The following is a 23,460-nucleotide window of genomic DNA, read 5'->3' as shown; positions in this document are numbered from 1 at the left end:
CAGGAGGTGATTCATTCAATGAATAATATGTTTGGAAAAAGAGGCTTTATGGCAATAAAAATTGATTTGGAGAAAGCCTATGATCGAATTAATTGGAATTTCGTCTTAGCTTGTCTTGATGAAATTAAAATGCCCAATTCGATTAAAAATGTCATTTATTCTTGTATATCCTCTCCTTCGATGCAAATTCTTTGGGAAGTCGACAAAGCAAATAACTTTAATCCCTCTCGAGGACTTCGTCAAGGAGATCCACTCTCTCCCTATTTGTTTGTGCTCTGCATGGAGAAACTCACTCACATTATACAAGCTGAATTGAACTCTGGGAGATGGCGAGCCATTAAACTAGGTAAGTATGGCCCTCCTATATCCCATTTGTTTTTTGCTGATGATTTGTTGATTTTTGCAGAGGCTAGTCTAGAACAAGTATCGGTTATTAAGGAGTGCCTACAAAATTTTTGCAAAGCTTCAGGACAAAAAGTGAACCAAGGAAAAACTCGAGTCTTTTTCTCCAAAAATGTCAACCACACTAGAGCTCACCAGCCTAGTGAGGAACTTGGATTTATGCATATTGCTAATCTTGGAAAATATCTTGGGGCTCCCCTCCACCATGAACGTGTCTCAAATAGCACCTACCAATTTATTATTGATAAAATCAAAGGCCGTCTCAGTGGTTGGAAGATTAATAATCTATCATTTGCTAGATGTGGTACTCTTGTCAATTCTGTAATAAATGCTATGCCTTCCTACGCTATGCAAACGGCCTACATCCCAGATAGCACTTGTAAGAAAATTGAGAAGCAAGCCCGAGATTTCTTATGGGGCTCCTCAGATGACAAGCGAAGAATGCACCTCATCCCTTGGGATGGTATCTGCATGGACAAACTAACAGGAGGCCTTGGTATGAAGCACATTAAACAGCAAAATAGAGCATTCATGATGAAGCTCGGTTGGGGCCTAGTTACCAAACGCGATGCCCTTTAGGTTAAAGTGATCCGTCACAAGTATGGCTGTGGAAACGACCTTATTCCTCATATCAATGCTCAAAAAACTGGCTCAAATACATGGAGAGGAATCAAGAGCAATTGGAACCATGTGAAGGAGGGCATTGAAGAAAAGGATGACAAGGAGGGCAGTAAGGTAGCTCGATGGAAATGGCACAAGAGTGGTACGTTCTCTACTAAATCAGCTTACGCTGTTCTAAATCCCCCGAGCCTTCCCACCCATATAAGCTGGAAGACTATTTGGAAGATGAAAATTCCTCAATGCTATAAAACTTTTACTTGGTTTCTCCACCACGAGCGCCTTATTACCAACAAACGCAAACTAAAACGGGGACTTCATCATAACGGTCTCTGTGATAAATGCAAACACGAGGTGGAAGATGAACTTCATGCACTACGTGATTGTCCAGATAGTAAACACCTCTGGGAACCCCTTGTTAAACCAGAATATTATCACAGGTTCTTCTCTGTTGAAACCCAGGACTGGCTCCGGTTGAATCTTTCAAGGAACGTCAGCCAAATAGAGGGTGAATGGAAGTGTATGTTTTCTATTTTGTGTTGGCTGATTTAGAGGGCTAGAAATGAACTAATTCATTTGAACAAGCTGACCGAGTTTTCCATTCTCCCAACCCAAGCGCAAGCGATGCTGACTTGCATGAAACTCACGGCAACTAAGTTGCGGGGAATAAACATGAATACTACTTAGCGCCATCTGTCACAGCAGGTGAATGCAGATATGGGTGACAAGCTGATTGTGGAAGTCGATGGGGCCTTCTCGGTGACCCAAGGTACAGTTGCCTGTGCTGATATTCTAAGACGGCATAACAACGAGCTGGTGGAGGGATTTCTTCACAAGCTAGATCACAAGGACCACCTCACGGCAGAGTTATGGGGCTGTTTGGTGGGTCTTAAACGAGCCTGGGACCTAGGGGAGCGTGAGATTATATTACTTAGTGACTCTACAGAGGCCGTTCAACTTATCGCTGGAGGTGACAGCAGCTTACACACTGAAGGAGAAGTCATCCAGGAACTCCAGAACATGATCGAATGGAATCGGAAACTAGAACTCCAGGTTGTTAGCCGTGAGGATACCCGAATGGCTGACTCCCTTGCAAAGTTTGCTCTTAATGGTGCAATGGGTCTCCAAGTTTTAAGCTCGATTGCGGTGCAGACGATCATTGCGTCTCCTAGTCTTGTTTAGCCTTTTCTCCTTTTCAAGTGTATCAAAAAAATTAACAAGTTTTTTTATTACTATTGACAACATATTTTTCATAAAATAAAAAAAAAAGTGTCATTTTTACAATGAGTTTTGTAATTCATACGAGAAATATGGTCATCTTATCAAATTTAAAAAAAAAAAATTCCTATTTGGTCATGTTTGAAAGAAAGAGAATTTTCCTTACTAATTTATAAAGGATAAAATATTCAGAAAAATTAAATTTCTGAATCATTATAATTTGGATTAAGGGTTTAAAAATAACTATGAAAATATACTAAAAGTTCACCAAACACCATGAACTTTTTTTGGGTTCAAATATACTAATCTAAGTTTAATCAAAATACCTCAATCTCGAAGAGCTTTTGCATTGGAGTGTGTTTGATATTATTAATTATGATAAATTTTTATAATTAAAATAGCTTGTGTAGAAAAGTTTAAACTTCAACGATAAGTTATTTATATCTCCATTTTTTTAGTAGACATTATTATTATCTTTTGAAAATAAGTTATTTGTATTAATGGCATATAGAGTTGTGTATTTTTCCTCTAGTTTATGTTATCAAACTTAATAATCAACCTAAAATTTCTTTTACGATTATGCTCAATTCTTTGAGAGAATTTAAAACCATTTTTGGTAGTGAGACCCACAATTTTTTAATGAAACTACCAAAATACCCCTAGCTAATTTAAAAACAAAAAACTACCATCTCCCTCTAACCTCTTGGTGGTCTTCTCGGTTTATCTTCCTTCCTTAAAAAAAGTTTGTCCTTATACAAGATGAATTTAGATTCTTCGTTTTAATCAAGTTTTGAAGCATCCTCATATAATTTTTTGAGATTTAGTTATAATTTTTTTAAATTGAATTTAAAATATAAAAATATCAAATGAATACTAATCAAAAGATTAAAATGTAAATATTTATTTTATTGACTGTATTCAACAATTCTCTAAAATTAAAATACTTTGGGATAAGTAATAACGATGTTAAAATTCAAAAGACGATAATTTACAAAATTATTTAATTACGACATATAATATTTATGTTATTAAAATATTTTCACCCATAACAATTAATATAATAGCCATAACAATTCGCTAGTTTTTATTAAAAAAAGAAAAAATTGGCTAATCAAGAAAAAAATTGTAAGAAACATTAATAATCTGTAACACACTTTAATGTAATAGCTTTTTGAGATTGATGGTATTTTGGTACTTTTATTAAAAATTATATAATGTTTGGTGAACTTTTGGTATAAGTTCACGGGTATTTTTGACCCTTAACTTTTTTTAGTTGGGAGTATTTTGGTACTTTCATTAAAAAAAGCTGTGGGTCCCATAACCAAGAAAATTAGTTAATTTTAACGGTACTAACATTATTGAGCTCTTTTTAAATTTGGATTAGTATATTTGAATACAAAGAAAGTTGATGGTGTTGAGTGAACTTTTGATATCTTTTCATTAGTATTTTTGACCCTTAACCCTTATATTTTTTATCTGATTTTTAATTAAATTTTTTTAGTTTTATTAATTGGGTTCTTGCCGTTAATTTAATTATAGTCATTAGTCCCTCTATTAATTAGAGTTTATATGGATAGGATGCAAAGTGTCACAAAATACAAAATAAAGGGATGTTTTGAAAATAAAATGATGAAATAAAATTTATCTATTATTAAAATAAAAATGAAAAATTTGGTTAAAAGTTTCTGTTTAAAAATTTAATTAGCTAAAAGAACTTAAATTTAGGTGAGTGCAACTATGATCCATCAGTATAATTTTTTTTTCCATTGTGTATAACATATCATCAATGATGTGCAACAATCATGAATATGAAAGTCATCTATACATAACAGAAGATATGTTGTACACAATAGAAAAAAGTTGTACTCACATAACATAGCTGTACCCTATCAAATTTAGATCATTTTAGTCAATTAAATTTTTAAATAGAGATTTTTTTACCAAATTTCTGTTAAGGAAAGGGAAATTTAGTTAAAAGTCCATAACTCTTCATCAATTTCTATTTTTTAAAATATGAATAAGCTGTAGCATTTTGCTAATAAAGTGCGACAACTTGTGTTTATTTTTTAAATTTTAGAAAGAAGCTGTTTACTAGAGTACTAGACTACAACTATATTTTAATTTATTATGTTTTTTTTTCTCCAAGTTTGAAAGAGTCGTAGCACTTCCAAGGTCAAAAAAGAGTTGTAGCACTTGGTGTCTTGATGATCAAACAATAGCCACAACTAATTTACTTTTCTTATTAAAAAAATAAAAGGGGTGGTTTGAATTTTAATAATTAATTTATATTTCTTAAATTTATATTACCTAAGCCAAATAAGCTCTACATGTATATATATACTGCCTTCGCTCTTTAATATAAAATTAAGATAACTAATTTGGAAAGGTGAAAGAAATTAGTTAAGTTAGTTATTTATAACAAATGTGTATTGACTTCTTTAAATTACTCTTATTCAATCATGTACATTAAAACTACATTTGGGTGAAACTATCTTATAATCAATAGGGATTTTTTGAAATTACATTATAAATTTGGGAGATAAAGTATATTGGGATTTTATATTTAATATCGTTAATCAACTCTTATACTTAGGATTATCTATAGCTATACAGGAGTTGGCAAAACAAAAAGCACTACAGGTTGCTTATGTGTGTGTGTATATATATATTAGAATTAAATTATAAATATAGGGACTAACATTTATAACAGAGATGATAATAAGGGCCTCAGAGGGGGAAAAAAAACTGGAAAGACTTAATTAAATATTAAAGAAATAGTACTTGCACATCAAATTTTTCTAAAATAAAAAAAGGTGCCCCACAAGGGACTGGGGATTGGGATGCCTCATCTAGGAATGTTAGCTCGGCCAGATATGCCTATCCTAACCATGACTACAATTAACTGCGCTTCTAATCCTTTAATATACATATCTTCTGAGAATAAATAAGTTTCTAAATTCCCGTCCAGATTTTAGTAAAGTCATGTATTGACATTTGTAAGAAAAGAAAAGTACTACATCTGGTTCTTGATATAAGACCAGTTAATTAATATGAAAAAATTAATGAAGTTACTAAATTTGTCACGCCTTGAAAATTAACGGGTGACCGGCATGGAAAATGAGAACTCACATTACTAAAGTCTTTAAGACATACAAACAAATGCTTGACATGAAAATACAAAAATCTTAAGGGTTCATCCATTATTTCTAGTGCATAGGTCGTAGCAGCCGGTAACCTCGGATCAGTGTAAGATCGATCAAGAACAGAACCTGATTGGATTGAGGAATATAAGTTATGGAGACTGTGAACTGATATAAAGTGTTCTGTGAATGAATATATCATGTGAATATAGTAAGAGAGGAATCCTTGGCGCAAAATGCTATCCTACTCCATTGTTGCGTAGCAATAGAGGCCTGCTCACGCTGCTTCGGCGGCGCTTTTTCGCTTTCTCTTCGCTCCGTAAGTCTTTTTGTAGAGATTTTGGAAGAACTTTCCTTGTAGGTCCTTTTTTTTTTTTTTTTTGAAAATTCTACAACAACCCAACAGTTGAGTAGCAAAATAGAGCTTCGTTCCATAACCACAATATACATATACATATATCCCATTGTATCAAAAAGAAGCTGGGATTTTGCCTATAGACTACATGGAGCACCTAAACTATGAAAATAAATACTTTAATGTAAACTTCTACATCACTAAAAGATAACGTATTTATAAGTTTTGATTAATAATGAGTGTCTTTGCTGTTCAATTAGACGTACAGAGCCAATGATGTTGTCTGAAGACAAAATAGTTTCCATTAATAAAAACAAAGTAAAGAAAGTGCTAAAAGAATAAATTATGCAATATGATCATGTGAAATAAATAATTTACCATTTCTTTTAAATTCTTAATAAGCCATGAGAACATAAAATATATAAAAAGCTTTTGATATGCAAATTAAACTCGGCATAAAAAAAGCCTTATTTATAAATTCAAACCATGAAGTAGCGTAAGAAACTCTTTTTAGTTGAGAAGTTCATCAGAACGACTAATAAGCATGGACATACAATCCACGAGGGTAAGTAACCAACCAGTGAGATTGAAGCCACGAATTCAAATGTGGGAACAATACCCACAAATGTCAAGCGAGCTTGATTTTAACCACGGCACACCATCACTAGCGCAGCCGAAGCCACAAATACAAGTGCAGCCAAAGCTGTGAATACAATTGCAGCCAGAGCCACACAAAAAGTGCAGCTGGAACCATGGATACAAGCGTGAGAACAATGCCCACAAAATAACAGGCGTGGCTAAAGCCATGAATAATAAGCGAGCTCAATATTAACTATGGTACACCAAGAGCTAATAGTACTGCTGTTAGCAAACAGCATTCTATATTTAGTCCTTGCAAAAAGAAAATATTTTCAAGCACCCATGGGATCAATATACTATTAAATGAAAGATGTCTTTATCCCATAATGAAGTCTCACAAAGAAAAAATATTTTATAACAAATCACCCCACATGAAAGTTTTCAAATGACATTTTCAAAGCTTTATCTCAAATTCCATTAGTCATTGAAGAAGGATTCTTCTCAAACAATATAAGTTTAGACAGGGACATTTTCAAAAATATATAAATCATTCTTCAAAATCACTATTTTGTCCAGGATTCAAATATCAATAAACAAATGTTATAGTTCCAACAAACCTATTTTCAATCAAATAATATTTAAAACAAGAACATTGATAATATAAACAAATAAAACATTGAAAAACATAACATTTATAAAAATTATCATGGAGTGCTATTCACTAGCCAGCTACTTATCTTAATCATACTATATTACTATTTACTTTCATTTATACAATTCTGCAACTCCTCAATCCCCTGGTGTCACAAAAACAAAATATTAATATTCCAACCAAAAATTTTTTTCATAAGAATTTATTCAATGAAATTTTGACTTAATTCTTCTTCTTCAGTAAGTCTCAATAAATTGAAATAAATATGAACTTATGTATATAAATATTGCACTCAATGCCAACATTCAAGGGATTTTATTTAAACTTCTGTAGAGTTTCATATATGGATATTATATCAACCTTTCAAAAGCATTTTCTAATTCAACTCAATAAGCTGTACAATAATCCAGCTCCTTTTTTACGCCATTCCGTAAATCAATTTACAAATATCCATTAATCTGAGTTTAATTAAATTCTTCTATAAGATTGCGCAGCTATTTCGAGCACATCCTAGCTCAACTCACACAAAAAATATCACGCTATAAAAATCAACAATGATATAGCTCTTAAAGCATCCAAATAACTAGTTACAACACCTTCACTATCATGTTCTATTACTAGCCAAGCAACTACAAACACCCTTAACACAACACAAAGTTACATAAGTTAATTTCTCAAAATTAATGACATAACAAGTAATTAGATTCCATAGTTCCTCTTTTGCAATCATCAAAATATTAATACAAACATATCCAAACAAACTTCATTTTCTCATTCTAAACCAAACAAAATCTCCCTCATTCTTCGTTCACACAATTCGTCAAACACCTTATAGGTATTCAACTTGACTACAAGTCGGCAGCTATGAATCATTTCTAATATATAAACACAAGTATAAATGTTTCAGCATTCATATTCAAATAAACATCATCTAATCCATCAAACCCAAAATTTATCAAATTTCATTGCAACATCATAGCAACGCCAATCTAGATTGGGGGGGGGGGGGATAACAAAACCAATATAGACCCACACAACCAGTGCATAAGATTAAATGGAAAAGAGGCAAATGATGTCCGATCCACTCGTTGCTACAACAACAACGAAAGCAGGGGAGAAGAATAGTGAAACTCCTCTCAAATACACTGTTAGTCAAACAAAATAAATAAATAAATAAAAGATTTTAGCTTACATAAATCCTTGCTAGCAGTGACTATGAAGGAAGATAGGAAGAGAGCTCAATCTTGTCCAAGCTACCAAGGCACCAATCAGAGCAAAAAACAAGATAGAATGGCAAAGCTTGAAGGAAGAAATGCAGAGATCAACATTGCCGGCACACCCACAGCACACAAGTTGCCGATGAACGCACAGACAGGGGAGGATAGTGGGAGGATAGTGGTAGGAGCGATGGAATCACAAGATGGATTTGAGATTCACATTCCAGGAGCTCTCTCCCCTTTTTTTCCGGAAAATTTTCAATTAAGGACCATTATAGTCAATTAATTTCCAAAAGCCTCCTTGTAATTCTGAAATTTTACTACAGGATTAAAGGAGCCAAACGAATAAATTTGAGAATGAAAAAGACATTATTGCCCTAATAACTGCCCCCTGAAATTTGAAGAGAGAAGGGTAAAAAATTCGTTCCAAACTCTTCCCCTTCTCACTTTGTGAAAACTCCGAAGCATGCTCCCAAAAATTTGTCACATGAGTTGCGTCCACGTCATTCTAGTGGTCCATGGTAGTTGCTGCTACCAGAAGAAGAAGGAGAACAAGAGACTGATCAAGAAAGGAGGAAACTTGCAAGGTCATCAACAAAGGAGGAAGAAGGAGAGGGAGAAGAAAAACCACAACCCAAAGGCAAGGCTCCTGATCTATCCTGAATGTTCTATTTCTCCAATTGGCCATATTTGCTGTAATTGCAATTAAGCACAATGAAAATCAAAAGGAGAACAAGAGGCTGGCAGTGACGCTGATTGCTTCATAAATGAAGAGTTTAGAATGTGTATAAAAAGATTAAAAAAGGGTTCACAATACAATAGCTGCAAAAAGAAAAAAGCTTCCCTAATAGTGATTAATTGATCACTGTGTTGATTAATTAATTAATCACACTGTGTTAATCCGCGGAGCTGTCTTGAAGCAGAGAGATGAGATGTCTTGGAGAATTTTGAAGCAGTTGAATGGCTTTAACAGATATAGATGAGTCTGGGCAACATCTAGACCATGTTGTGGACTTAGATTGATTATAGGAGTTCCAGTGTCGTTCCAAATCGTTTAAAGCTCCTCCAGTTCAGTTATTTCTTTTGCTTTGAAACTTCTAATGGCGGCTTTCTTGTCTTTCTTCTCCTTCCTGACGTCACATAATGGTGTTGTTTTAGAAAACAAGGTGGTTCAATGGGCGGGGTTCAATTCTTTTTGAATGGGATGCGATTATAGTGAGAATATATTATAACAAATGTCGTTCTTTCATTTTTCTTTTTAATTAAACAACAGAGAATAAATAGATTTTGTGCTGGTTGGTTTTGATCATCTAGATTTTTATCCAGCTTCTAATTTACAAAAGAGAGAAACAATATAATATTTCTGATACAATAAATGAGAATGGAAGGAGAGATGGAGATGAGGAGAGCATCATTATTTTACCAAAGGAAAAAAATTAATTATTTAATTCTTATAGTTTTAGGGGTGTAACAACTGAATTTAGAAAATTCACAAAAAGAATTAGTACATTTACAAGTTGATTGTAGCAATTTGATGTTTAGTGGTATAACAATTGAGGTTAGGCAATTATAAGAAGAATTAATGTATCTATAAGTTGATTATAGCAATTTGATATGTAATGGTATGACAATTGAGGTCAGGCAATTTACAAGAAAAATTAGTGCATTTACAACTTGGTTGTAACACTTTTATGTCTTTTCTCATGACAAGTAAAGTTAAAAAATTTACCGTAACAATTAGTGTATTTACAAGTTTGGAGTTTTTGTAACAATTGAAGTTACATACTATGAATTTTGATATGCTGTTTAGTGTACTTATTATTTTTAATGTCCATTGTTGCACTGCATGAATCTGACAAACTCAATTATTTTTATATATTTTAATATCCTTTTTATTGGTTTTTGTCAACTTAATTAGTCATTTTGGCATTATTTAATTATTAATTGATTTAATATATTTTATTTTGAATTATCATGTTCTAGGGGCAAAATTGTCATATTTTCATCTAATTGTGATTAATTGATTTTTAAGGACAATTAATACACCTTATTTTCGAATTTTTGATTGCAGGTTTTTGGGAGGATAAAGAAAATATAATGAAGAAAAGAAAAAAAGAAGAAGAAGAAAATAAATAAATAATAATAATAATAAAAAAGGGGAGCAAAACGTCTACCCTAAAACATTCAGATTCATCATTATCTTCATTCGATCAGAGTGGAGGCACACGAAAGGAGGACCAGTGATGGTAGAAGAGAGAACGAAGGGGAGGAGGCGTGAGAGAGACAGAACGAAGGACCAGGGCTTAACGGCGATCACACCTCCAACTCTCCCTTTCTTCACTTCCATTTATTCGAATCATCATCTTTTCGATCTCCCCTCAATTTCATCATCACCATCGTCTTCTTCTCCTCGGTCTGGAATCAAAGGGGCTCGACAGGACCAGACAGAGACCAGAGGAGTGTGTGTGCCGACTTGAGGTAGAATCTTCCATCGGTCCAGTTCCATCCAGCATCATCATCGTTCTCTCCCTCGTCCGTTCAAGTCCACCATTGTCACCATCTTCGGAACTTCTCTAATTCTAATTCTCCCCTCGGCTTCTTCACTGTTCTTCATGGTTGAGTGTGTGAACCTGCTGGAGGCAGCATTTCTCTTGGCAAACTGTGGCTAGAGCTTTATAATTCTCAAATTCAGCAGCAACGACAAGAGCTTGGATCATCATAGAGGAGTTTTAGCTGCTTTAATTTCCTATCCAATAGTTGTTTAGCAATTCCTAGGTCTTAGGATAGTTTTTTTTTATTATTGGGAAATTTATATTGTTTAATTTGATTATCTTTAGAAATTATTGTGGCTAAATTATTGTTTAGCATTTGACATTGGGCTATACATAGCTTTAATTTCAATTATAATGTTGTGGTTATGACATTTGCATTAATTTTGGAGTTAATATATTGTGATTTTCTGAGGTAGCTTGGAATCTTGGATCGTAATGTCGCTTGCTAGCTTTAATTCTATTGTTTTAGATTTAAGAGTTCTAATTAAGTATTGGTTGTTAGCATTTTTAATTCCATTTTACTATTCTGGTTGCAGTTAGTAAGTTGGGATTTTGAAAAAATTTTTGTGGCAATTCGAGAGGGCTTGGTTGTCAGGTTAAAAACTTAATTATAATTTAATTCATTATTTTAACTTTTGTATCTGTTGAAGTGATGATTGCCTGCGTTGTTAAGTTGGAAGATTGATTATTATCATTATTTACTTGTGTGTTTTATTTCAATTCATTTACCATCATTTGCTTTAAAATCATTTTCATATAAAAACATCAAAAACAAGGATTTTAATTCCAAATTAATCCATGGCATTTAGTTCACAAATAGAATACGGAAATTTGCAAGCAAATACATAAATTAACAAAAAAAAAATATCCATTTGCAAGTAAGCTAATTTAATTGAAAACATTGAACATGACAACTTGCAAGTCTGGGAGCTACCATTCATAGTTGAAATTTGCGTATTTGCGATAACAATACATGCATATATCAACAACAGAAACATGCCCATTTATAGGGGATAATTTTTGCAAACTAAAATTTTAGTCCACTTGCAAATGGACATATTTCTCTTATTGATCTACATATCCTTGTTGCAAATTAACGAATTTCACTTATAAATAACATCTCTCAAACTTATAAATTATCATATTTAACTTATGAATTAAATTATTTTACTTACAAATTGACGTGCTTCTCTTGTTAATCTACTCATCGTTGTTGCAAATTGGCGTATTTTACTTGTGAATGATACATTGATGTATTTCTCTCGTTAATCTATGTATCCTTATTGCAAATTGCGTATTTCACTTGCGAATAATATCTCCCAGGTCAACTTGTGAATTAAACTAGTCTACTTGTAAATTAACATGTTTCTCTTGTTAATCTACATATTCATGTTGCAAATTGGCATATTTAAATTGTGAATGATATCTCTCAGATCAACTTGTGAATTAAATTAGTCTACTTGCAAATTGACATGTTTTTCTTGTTAATCTACATATTCATATTGCAAATTAGTGTATTTCACTTGCGAATGATATCTCCAACATCAACTTATGAATTTAGTTAGTCCACTTACATAAACTCATAAACATATAATTCAATCCCTCCTGTTATATAATAGAACATGGTGAATTTAATTCCATCCTTCTCTTTCATGTGGGAAATATCAAATTACTATCATTTTCATTCCATAGATTCTGACCTAAAAATCTCTTTGGCCGATACAAAACATGAAGCAGAATATATCAGCAGGTGCGTCTCACTTACCTTGGGTATAAATTATAATCCAATATCTACTTAAAATTCTTTCATATTTAACAAGTATGAATGTCTGATAGCAATTACAATAAAACTGTCTCATCAAGTTAGATATCTGTCTACACAAACTCGTAAGAGGAAAATTTTCTATTCAACCAAAAATGAAAAAAAGTAAAGAGAAGGGTTTTGATCAGCTCAATAGAGGAGTCATACTACTAGACAAATTCTTAACATCTTAGGCCCTTGGAACTTCTTCTTGTGCTTCTTCATCTTCATCATCCCCACACTCATACATAGACCCAAAACTAGACGAAGCTGTTCCTGTAAGTACTTATGCAACAGGCCCTTCTCCTCATCACCACCACATCCACTGCTGCCTTCCTCGCATCATCCCAGTCGATCATTGTCGCAGGACTCGTGGAAGAATTTCCATCAGAAACAGTGGCGGTGGCAGAGATCTATGGCGCATAGGAAAGGAAAGGCGAAGGAGACGAGGCAAAGGAGGAGAGGAGAGGAGAGCAGTATCAAGAGGTTACGAATTTGGCTTGAGAGAGCGTCAGTGACTAGCAAGAATGCCGATGACTACCCTTTGATAACACTGGATGCTAGGAAAAGAGAAGACGAATTTGGACAGAGCAAAGTAACGATAACTGTCCTTTCTCTCAGCCTTTATTTTTTTTAATATTGTTTTCCTTTCTTTCCCCTCTAAGCAGGGTCATTTTCGTCTTTTTACCACAGGAATTAATTTCAATTTACTCTCATAGAGGTGGAGTGAGATTTCAGATTATTTTAGGGTTTTTAAAAATTAAATAACTACAATGGTCCTTTCTTTTCTTTTGTTTTTTTTAAACCGAACGTAATGAATTGATCGGGAGCGGCAGAAAAATAAATTCTGATTTAAACTTAAATCTTTAGATTTTTTAAGGGCATTTTTGTAATTTACTTGGAAAAAAATAAAATTCCTTTTTTTTAAACAAATCCAAGATTTGAAGTAAATGCATGCTCAACAACCTCCACTGTCACTGACTTTTCTTGATCACTACACCACAATACATAATAAAAGAATTAATTAACTAAAGGGTCAATATAGTGTTTGGTCCTCATAGTCTGCTTTTGTTTCGGTTTTGGTCTCTATAATTTTAAACTATAGATTTTAGTCTTTGAAGTTTTATTCTGTTTATAATGTTGATCCCTGTAATTTGATAAGGACTTGGACATGAAATTAATGGTGTTAAGTATACCATCATGTCACTATTTGCTTACATGGCATGCTGACTGGGGAAGCTGACTAGATATGTGATTTTAATTGGAAAAAAAAAGGTCATCTTCTTCGCGAAATAGGGTTTCTCACGTGCAGGTGAAGAATGTGGGGGAAAAGTGCAAAGGGGTGAAGAATGTTTAGGTCTGGAAGAAAACTTGAGGCGAGTCCTCTCACCTTCGGAAAGGAGTGAGAGAGGATCAAGCTTCTATAATAGGAGGAGGTTACTGGGAAGAAGCTCATTCAAGGCAAGTTGGGGATTCCTTGGTTCCAGTATGGGCGCAACAACCTTCATTTTTTCCTCCTTTGGCTCCTTTGCCAAATGATCAGATGAAGCTTGTAAATTTAAGCAACAACCTCCATTTTTTGAAGATCCTCTCAAGAAGATTTGCAGCTATTGTCCACCACACCGAACCACCACTCTTGAACTAATTGTTCTTTATTCTTTCAATGTCAGGGGATGCAAGCTTAGTGTGTCTTAATTCAAATGAAAGAGAAAATTAGAGAGAAAATATTATTACCTCTCATGTTTGGATGGACAAGAGAAAACAGAAAGAAAAGAAAATGAGTAAATATATGAATGACTAAAATACCTTTTCTGTTATAGCAAAATATATGTTGATTAAAATCAAATTAAATATCATAATGAAAAATCATCTTTACATTAACATAATCATATAATTTAAAATCAAATTATTTGATAACGATATATTATCATGTTATTATATTTTAATATCAAATAATTTTGTAAAAAAAACATTTTGTGTAATGTAATGTTAAAAAAAAACCAAAACAACACTGTATTTGTTTTTCCTTTCAGTTCATTTTAGAAGGATTTTTACAATTTTAGTTATTTTGTTTTTCAATCAATCAGACATAAAAGAAAGACTTGATAATAATAAATAAAGTGAAAAGATGGAAAAAAATAAATAGGTATTATTTTTCTAAAAAAACATATGTAAGGGTAGAGAGGAAAAATATGTTTTCTTCTCATTTTCTCTCCATATATGGAGAGAAAAGTGGGGAGGAAAATGGGTTGTGAAACCCACCTCATTTTCTCCCTAACTTTTCTTCCCTCCTACTTTTCTTCCCTCATCCAAATAGAGGAAAAATCACTTCTCCTTCCATTTTCCTTCCTAGTTTTTCTTCTTCCCTCATTTTCTCTCCCTCCAAACATAGCATTAAAGCTATGACCATGTTACCTATCCTAAGGGTGAAACTTTCCATTATTTATCGGGATCGTCTTCTTCTACCAATTTCAAAAAATTTATGAGATCATGGGTAATTTTCTCGGTGCCTCTCACAATTCCCAATGCTACAATCAATAAACCATCGAAAAATACAGTTGAAGATGGACTTACTTTCAATTATACCCATTGTCATAAAAAAAAAATTATACTCATTTTTTTTTGTTTTCTCTTTTTTTTAATAGATTTACTTGATCAATTAATTAGTATTGTAGGTCTTAAGAATTTTCAAATTTTGGGTCATTACAAAATTACTTAATTATAGTATGTGTTATATGATCTCTCTAAAGTGCTTATATATATAATTAGATTATATAAATGAGGCAAATTAATTTTAAAAAATAAATAATACAAATATTTTAAAATAATTTAGTAACTTCTTTAATTTTTTAAAATTAGTCAACTAAGTCTCATATTAAGGACCCGAGGTAGTATGCTACTAATGGTTTATAAATAATAAGTCTCTAATAAATGAAGAGAAAAGCTACTTAGCTTAATTTTTAGTTTTAAAGTTATAATTATCCTACTTCTAGTTCTTATTATAAAATATAATTGACTAATTTGAAAAAATTAAGAAAATATATTAAATTTGTTATTTATAATAAATATCTTTTGTCTTATCTAAAACACTCTTACTAATCATGCGTATTTAACTAAAACTGCTATTTGATGAAACTTTCAATATGTGCAACTATTATAGAGACTATTTTAAAAAAATAAATAAATATAAAAAATAAAATAGATTAGAATATCATATTTAGGACTAAATTAAATGTCAAATTAGCCATTTATCAGTATTGATAATTTTGGTGGGAAGGTATTAAATTTAAAATGGATAGTGCCAAGTTTCTCCATTCTTGTAAATTCCAAATGAGATGTTCATTTTTATCAATCATTTGGTTTAAACCCACATCTAGCGGTGTTCACATGTCCCTTTAAAAAATGGAAAAATGACATTGAGGTTCCATGCAACACAAAATACTACAAAAAGGTCCCAGGAAATTTGGTAATGATTCTAAAGTTCCAAAAGGACTTGTGTGCAATTTGGTAGATTGTAAAAAGATGTCTCTGCCCCTGGTGAGATGCACCCACACTAACTGAAAGCTGTCTTGTTTTTCAGTCTAAAAATCAACGCTCCATATGCAGGAAGCAAGAGAGAAAAAACCCAAACTTCATTCTGCTTCTTCTCCCATTTCCATATGAAAATCTCATCCACTTCGTTAATGTCAATCATCGGCAAAAATCGCTTGTGTTTTTGGTTTGGTGTGTGCTTGGTCATTCAAATTGGGGTTTTATTATAGGTGGGTAGGGTGATTATGGGTGTTCTGTTTTGGTATATTGTGGGTGGGTTGAAGATGGGCTTTGAAACATCCTACCTTTAACCCCTCATAGTATGCATTTGGAAGCGTTTTGGTTCAAGCGATTCACGAACCTTGCCCGTAGATTGAAAATTTGCAATAAGTTCTCGGATTACTATTCACTAATTAAATTTCAGATTTTTGGTCCAACTTTGAAAATTCGTATCTCTTAGTATACACATCTAATTGAAGTAATCTACCTATCATTTTAAAGCTTGGAATGTGTATAATATGTTTGCCAAGTTTCATGGCTTAACTAATACACTTAATAGGTCAAACTGGAGCTTGAAACTAACTATTCCAGGACCTATGTTTTATCGATTAAACAATTATTACTTTAATTCTCTCTTCGTTCGAACATGCAACAACTAGTCTTATGAATTCCCATTCATTCGTATACTTTGAGTTGCATGCCATTACATTATACATCAAACATTACATCACATTTCATGCTTGACATATCCATAATTAATTACATAATTAGCGATATCAATCATTGCATTGAATCGCATGTAAATTCTCCACTTTCTTTGCTTCCATCTTCTTGCCCTTCTTCATGCATGCGTCCTCTTTATCATTTGACCTACTATAGTTGGTTAAGGGAGGGTGAGATTCAAGAGAATCTCAGTAACAAACAATAACCACCCAAACATACATGGCAAGCTTGGCATTTATAACACGCTTGTAACTTAACATTTCTATAACACAGTGACATGTTTGGAAATCATCACGCATTAATCATAAAACATATAGGCCTATGACACATTTCAAACATATTCACAATCACAATGCGTGAGTTCATAAAACCATATAAACACAAAACATGTCATACATGCAAGCAAATACCAAGCACATAAGAGTAGGGTAAAATTTGCTACCTTGTATCCTTAAGCTTTATTCTTACTCCCTTTTGCTTCCAACCATTAAGGTTTCTTACTCAACCATATCCAAACTTTCTATTAGATGTCTCAAGGTCCTAATCGCAACAGCAAGGGTCACATTACTCATTAGGATGAAGAATTACACAATATGGAAGACTTATGTCCTTAAACTTAATCCCTTTTTCCTTAATTTATAATTTAGTGTTTTAGCTTTGTAAAAACTTTTCTCTTAGGCCAATCTTACACAATTTTACCCAAGAAATCCAAATATGAGCTTAGATTCATCAAAATCCAACTCCTTCCCGTGGTTCTAGGCCAAAACCGAATCTGCTACTTAATTTCAAGTTTTGATTCCAATGCTTCCAACTTCATTCTTTCATCTTGTCACATCCCAAAAATTTTCATTTGGCAATAAAGGATCAAAAATTGGGATAAGGGTTAATGTAGAAACTATACGGGAAGATGAAAACACTTTTGATATGAAACCCCGAAAAGGTCCGAGTTGGTATTTTCATAATTATCGGTCTAAGAAGGGTAAAACAGGAAAATTTGAGAACAATTCCTAAAAAATCCCCAAAAAATGGAAAAATTATAGGGTAGAGGTTTTGGAAACTTGGTTGAGGCCCAAAAGGTGAAATTTCGGTGAAAATGAATTATTACGGAATTTTCTGTAAACAAAGGTTTTTCGAAAAATTATAGGGGAAATGAAGGAAAATAATTATTTTACTGAGTTAGAGGCCTCAATAAAGTTGGGAGATTGATAAAAAATTCATCTAAATATGTGTTTGAATTTATAAAATTGGTTTTAGACATTGGAGGCTCAGGAATAAATTTTAGGAAATTTATTTTCTCTTAGATTCACCGATAAAGGCCTAATTGAAGAAAATTCAAAATAAATACCTAGAGGTGGTGAAAAATTCTAAAATTTTCAGATCATGCTCCTATATTAAAAGGTGAATTATCATGGAGAGAAATAGATTTTTGGAGGTCTGGAAAAATTATGGAATGTTACTAGTGAATAGTAACTGATAAAGTTTCAAATCGGTTTGAGATAGTAATTTGGTTTGTGGGCCATATTTTTGGGCTAGCACAAATCATTTGTGGGGCCCACAATGAATCCATTAAAGGTCCAATTTCGTGCACTTTCCAGATTCCACTATTTTTACTAAATAAAATGTGAAATCAAGAGATATTTTTGTGGAAAAATCTAGAGAAATGTCACATGGAGTGATCTGAATATTTTGGACACTTGATGGCTGCCACATACACCTCCTTAGGTGTCCAATTTTGTCCAAATCAGGAGCAAGAGGGCAGATGGATTTTTTCTATAAATACCCCTTGAAAATACAAGAAAAAGGTTAGAAAATTGGGAAAAATAAGGGGAAATTTTGTCACTATTCATCCAGCCACTGTTTCACGAAATTTTGAGGTGTTTTAGGCAAGAGATCATCCAACTTACTTCAAGAAAACACTAAGGTATGTCCAAGCATCAATATCTCTAAGTTTTACATGGATTAAACAAGGATTTTTGCTTGGAAAAATGCTAGAAAAATGCTGAAAATTCTGCCAAAATTAAGTTTGGATGTGTGATGCCTAGGAAAGGATAGAAACCTTAATAATCAAGTGGAATAAGGAAGATTGAATGGTGTATGGATTGATTTTTGGATGAAAACAAAGTTAGGGTTTAAGGGAAGGAATTTCGTTCAGCACTGTTCATGTAGAAGCAATTTGATTTTGCTTGATTTGATGATTCCAATGGCTTTAAAACATGTTTTTGTGTAGGGATATAATGTTGGAAAGTATTTAAAATCATTGGAATCAAAAATAGAATTTTTGAAAAACTAAAGACCCCTATTCGACCAAGAGGAGTTCATGGGGAAGGAGTTTGAATTTTAAAAATCTGATTGCACCATTGGATTCCTCATGAAAAATTATGTAAGATTGAGTCATGAGATGGTTGATTCTAAAGGAGGAATCAATTTGTTAAAAATCAAAGACAAAAGGGGGGAAATTGTTAAGTAATGTTAAAGTATTGAAACTAAATTGTCTTGTAATTAATATGGCCTATATTTATGCTTGGTTTAATAGGTATTGAGAGGAGGAATTAAGGAGAACCATTGCTCCTTGGAGAAATTAATTGGACAAGCTTTGCAAAGACAGCTTTGAATTATAATTTGATTGTTTATCTTGCTTGTTTATTGTGATTATTGTTGCTTGGATTGGAAGAACTTTGTGGCGATGTTGGTTGTTTGATTGACATTGGTTATGCTTTGGCCAAATGCTTTGTGATATGTCAATGTCGATAATATGATGTTCCTCTCCTTGCATGATATTTGGTATGAATTCCTATGAGTTGGAAATGGTTTGGATTGCATGACATTTCACAATTAAACTTCCATTGATTTACATGACAATTATAATTCATATGCTACTGAAATTTCTTTGAAATCTCATTCCTCCTATGTCATTTTATGCACTAATTAGGAAGTGAACCAAGCATGGATCAAGGCAAGGAATTGGTACTGGAATAGTGGAGCAATATGTAATTGTTGTTGTTATATTATGTTGTGTAAGATATCATTGAACTTTATGTAATGGTTGTATCTAGTTATGGACGATGTTATGGTGTGTATTATACTTTATTCTCATACCCTAATGTTGGAATTATGCATGGTATATTATGGAAGGAAAGTGGAAAAAGGTAAAAGGGAAAATAAATCAAGAAAGTGGCAATTAGGGGATAGAAAGTCCCTAAAAAGTGCCAAACTTGTGGCACATAAAATAATGAGCAATTGTAAAAATCTGGGCGTGAAATTTTACAGTCAAATAGATCTCATTTGGTTTAAAGCAAGTGGTAATTCATCAAATTCAGAGTTGTGTGCTGAGAGTTATGCCCTTCCAAAGTTAGGCAAAAATACTGGAAATTCAAAATTTTACCAAATGAACAGTATAATTTGACGAATTTCCTGGAATTATTCTGGACGGAATTGACCTAGTGATTATTTTTCCTTCATAGAACTCTTAGCAAGCTTCGTGTGAAAATTGGAACCACTTTGTTTCGATTTTTCTAGATTTAGTGATGAATTTTCAAAGTTGGCCTATTTTTGGATGAATAGTGTACGGACAAGATGACCAGTGAAATCCTGAAATTCAAAATTTTTCATCCAAAAACGTTACGAAATGACTTATATTGGTTCCAATTGACATATAATGGATTATAAAGAGAGGTGTGACACTTCTTATCCCTACACAATTTTTCATTTTAAACATATTGGAAGCATCAAAATCATCAAAATCACATTCTAGGCACAAGAACCAGGTCTGGCCGAAACATTTTCTCAAGTTACACAATCATAAAATTCAACCAATTTCAGCATAAAACTACTTGATTTGTGTTCCTTTCAAGCCGTTGAACATTAATCTAACATCAATTTCATCTCTCCTCACACTTAATAATTTCGTGCAGCACCTCCCCTAAAGGTTTCAAGCTCCCAAAAATCATTAAAATCCATAACCAAGCTCAACAACAATAAGAGTAGTGAAAACTACATCAAAAACCATGAACATACCTTGTTTTAGAGCCTGATCTTGCATGAGACCACTTAGCCTTTCTTTCTCCCTCTTCTTTCTCTCTCTAGAAATCATTTTGCCAGAGCTTCCCTAAGGTTTCCATGAACTTGGATGAAATGAGAGGGAGGGGAGGGGTATTTATAGAAACTAAGACTGAATCTGAGCTGTTGATCTTAAAAATATATGGCTTGATCTGGACCGTTCATTTTCTCTTTTAATCTTATGGTGACAAGTATCCTATGACATCGTGCTTACTTCATCTTGATGACATCATGCTTACATCATCAATCCACATGCTTTTAATCTAACTGTACACGTGTCTTGCATCCGACCGTACATGTGTCTTACGTCCAGCCGTGCACGTAATACCTTCTTTTCCCAACTAACCGTACACTTGTCTCCTCCATATTCCTTCATCATTAAGGCAGTAAAATAAGGAGGAAATTAATATAAAATTCGTGTAAAATACCACCCTTAAGCATTCCTCCACCTATCTTACCATTCTGCACCGTAGCCTCATCTTTAGGATTCCAAGAGAAGGAGATACCATACTATTAGACCTGGCTTTTTCGATTACTCCTGATCTGTGTAATGAAATATAGTACTATAGAATATGTTTACAACGCCTCACTGCTATGTCATAATAAATCCGAACACTTGCCCCGGATTTACTTCCAGATCATAATTGTTCTAGTGAATAATTAAAGAAAATAGAATAGATAGGTGGGAGATAGAAGAGAAAGAAACTCAGTAGAAAAATCTCTCATAAGTTCACTAATTATATTTTATGTTGGCAGGTCTCTTTGTATGTGTTGTCCAAAAAGAGGAGACTCAATGATTATTTGTTCGCCGGAACCAAAAGTCAAAATTTTGGTAGATATGGATCCCGTATTTTCAGGCTCTGACTTACTCGAAACCACTGGGACATATTCTGGCACTATTTTCTCACTTCAAATAAATTCACATGGCATTATATAACATGTCCAAAGATAGAGTGATGGTCTTTCCTTGTTCTTCCATTAAAATAATTAAAATAATTAATAATATTTATTTTGGAGTGATCTTGACCGAATTCTTTCTACTGGTCCAAACTCCGAGGATCTATCTCTGGATACCAATACTATTTATCTATAATGGGGAATTCCTCTAATTTTTCTTAAGTCTAAAGTCAACCTTTAGATATTTGACTTTGACTTTTCCCGGATAGTATGTAAATACGATTTAAATTCTATTATAGCCAATCTCTTCGCTTTCTGGGGACGGAATTATTTTTAAAACTTGTGATAATTCCTCAAGTATCTTCCCCCATTTCTTTCCAATTATCTGAGGCCTCTGTATACTTTACATAATTCATTTTTAATAATATTCAAAATCAGTCAAAACCCTGGGAATTCAACAATTTCCTTCCAGGGGCATTTTCATTATTTTTAGCCTCATACAGGCCTCTGAACCTTATTCTTATTTTTTTAGAATTTTTCTGAAGTGTTCGGGCCTTAACCTATCATTTCTGATTTTCTGGAATTTTTCTGAGATTTTCGGGCATAATTTCCATTTTTACCCTTACTAGCCCAAAACTTTACAAAATTACAATTTTACCCCTTGTTTGGCTTAACCTCATAATTCACCTCATTAAGGCCTCCAACATAACAATTGGCCTACATTCATCTCTATTTTTTATTCTTGGACCTCGAGACTTCTTATGGGTCTCTAACTTCCTCTTTTCTCAGTCCCAGAAAACTTTTCTTTTGCGATTTAGTCCTTAGGAATCTCTCTGTCCTTTCAGAAAATCTCTGGGACCTCTGCCAAAAAGGGTCTGGTAGTCTACCTATTTCAGACTAATTCTGGTACTTCTAGGCTCAAAATTTGGGATGTGACAGGCTTGCTCTGTTTGGGCATGGTTCAGGGGGAATTGATGAGAAAGATGAAGGTTAGTGTGGTTAGAAACCCTTACTGCGAAATAGAAAAATATGTTGTCAATATGGGTCGTGACAGTTGTTAATATAGCTCATTGACTTGTCAATAGTAATAGCATTGTACAGATTTACATTAACTGATTTTTTAAATTTTTTGTACAAAGGCCATGACCTTCTGTACTCTTGACTCATTGGTAGAGATTACAAAAAGAGGAAGAAGAGGCAAGAAAGAAGAGTGAGTAGTTACACATGAGGCAAAAGAAAAGAAAAAGGAAAAAAAGCCACTTTAATCCAAGACAAATGATGGCAAAGAATTTTTTTTTTTTTTGTAAATAGAAGTGACATAAAACTTTTTTTGTAGATGTCACAACACACACAAATAATTAGTTTGATATTGGATACATGCAACTATATGTTTTTTAATGGGTTATAAAATCAGTGTAATTACATGTATATGAAGTTGTAATAGTTAGTTGTCATTATCCGCACCCTTCATTGTCAATATATGCTTCGTCCTTGTCACTTACTGCACCATCAGTTATCAATTAATGTGCTGATATAAATTTTAAAAAAAATATGATTTTCGTTACATAATGTTATACAACATCATACAATATCACTACTTCCTCAAAACTAATCCATTTTTCATAATGTGATATAGAATACTTATTAAAAGTCAATCATCACTGATATGAAGTCATAAAATCACTTGTCATGAACAACATATTTACTTGTTAATGGTTT

At 33.0% G+C, this 23,460-nt stretch overlaps 1 protein-coding gene across 1 annotated transcript; it reads left to right on the top strand.

Annotated features, from left to right (window-relative positions):
* The first annotated feature begins 1,737 nt into the window (after positions 1-1,737).
* Positions 1,738-2,202, top strand: LOC114755606 (uncharacterized). The gene has a single exon (XM_028944488.1). The coding sequence runs from the start codon at positions 1,738-1,740 to the stop codon at positions 2,200-2,202; it is 465 nt and encodes a 154-aa protein (XP_028800321.1).
* The last annotated feature ends 21,258 nt before the right edge of the window (positions 2,203-23,460 follow it).

The sequence above is a fragment of the Neltuma alba genome, unplaced genomic scaffold (genome assembly GCF_004799145.2).
Source record: "Neltuma alba isolate B1F8T4 unplaced genomic scaffold, ASM479914v2 tig00010294_pilon, whole genome shotgun sequence".
NCBI classification, from domain to species: domain Eukaryota; kingdom Viridiplantae; phylum Streptophyta; class Magnoliopsida; order Fabales; family Fabaceae; genus Neltuma; species Neltuma alba.
The sequence above is the reverse complement of the archived record's forward strand: the minus strand, read 5'-3'. Positions and strand labels throughout refer to the sequence as shown.

What these genes read in the sequence shown, in the direction of transcription:
- LOC114755606 (XM_028944488.1), top strand. Translation starts at nt 1,738, where the DNA reads ATGGGTGACAAGCTGATTGTGGAAGTCGATGGGGCCTTCTCGGTGACC.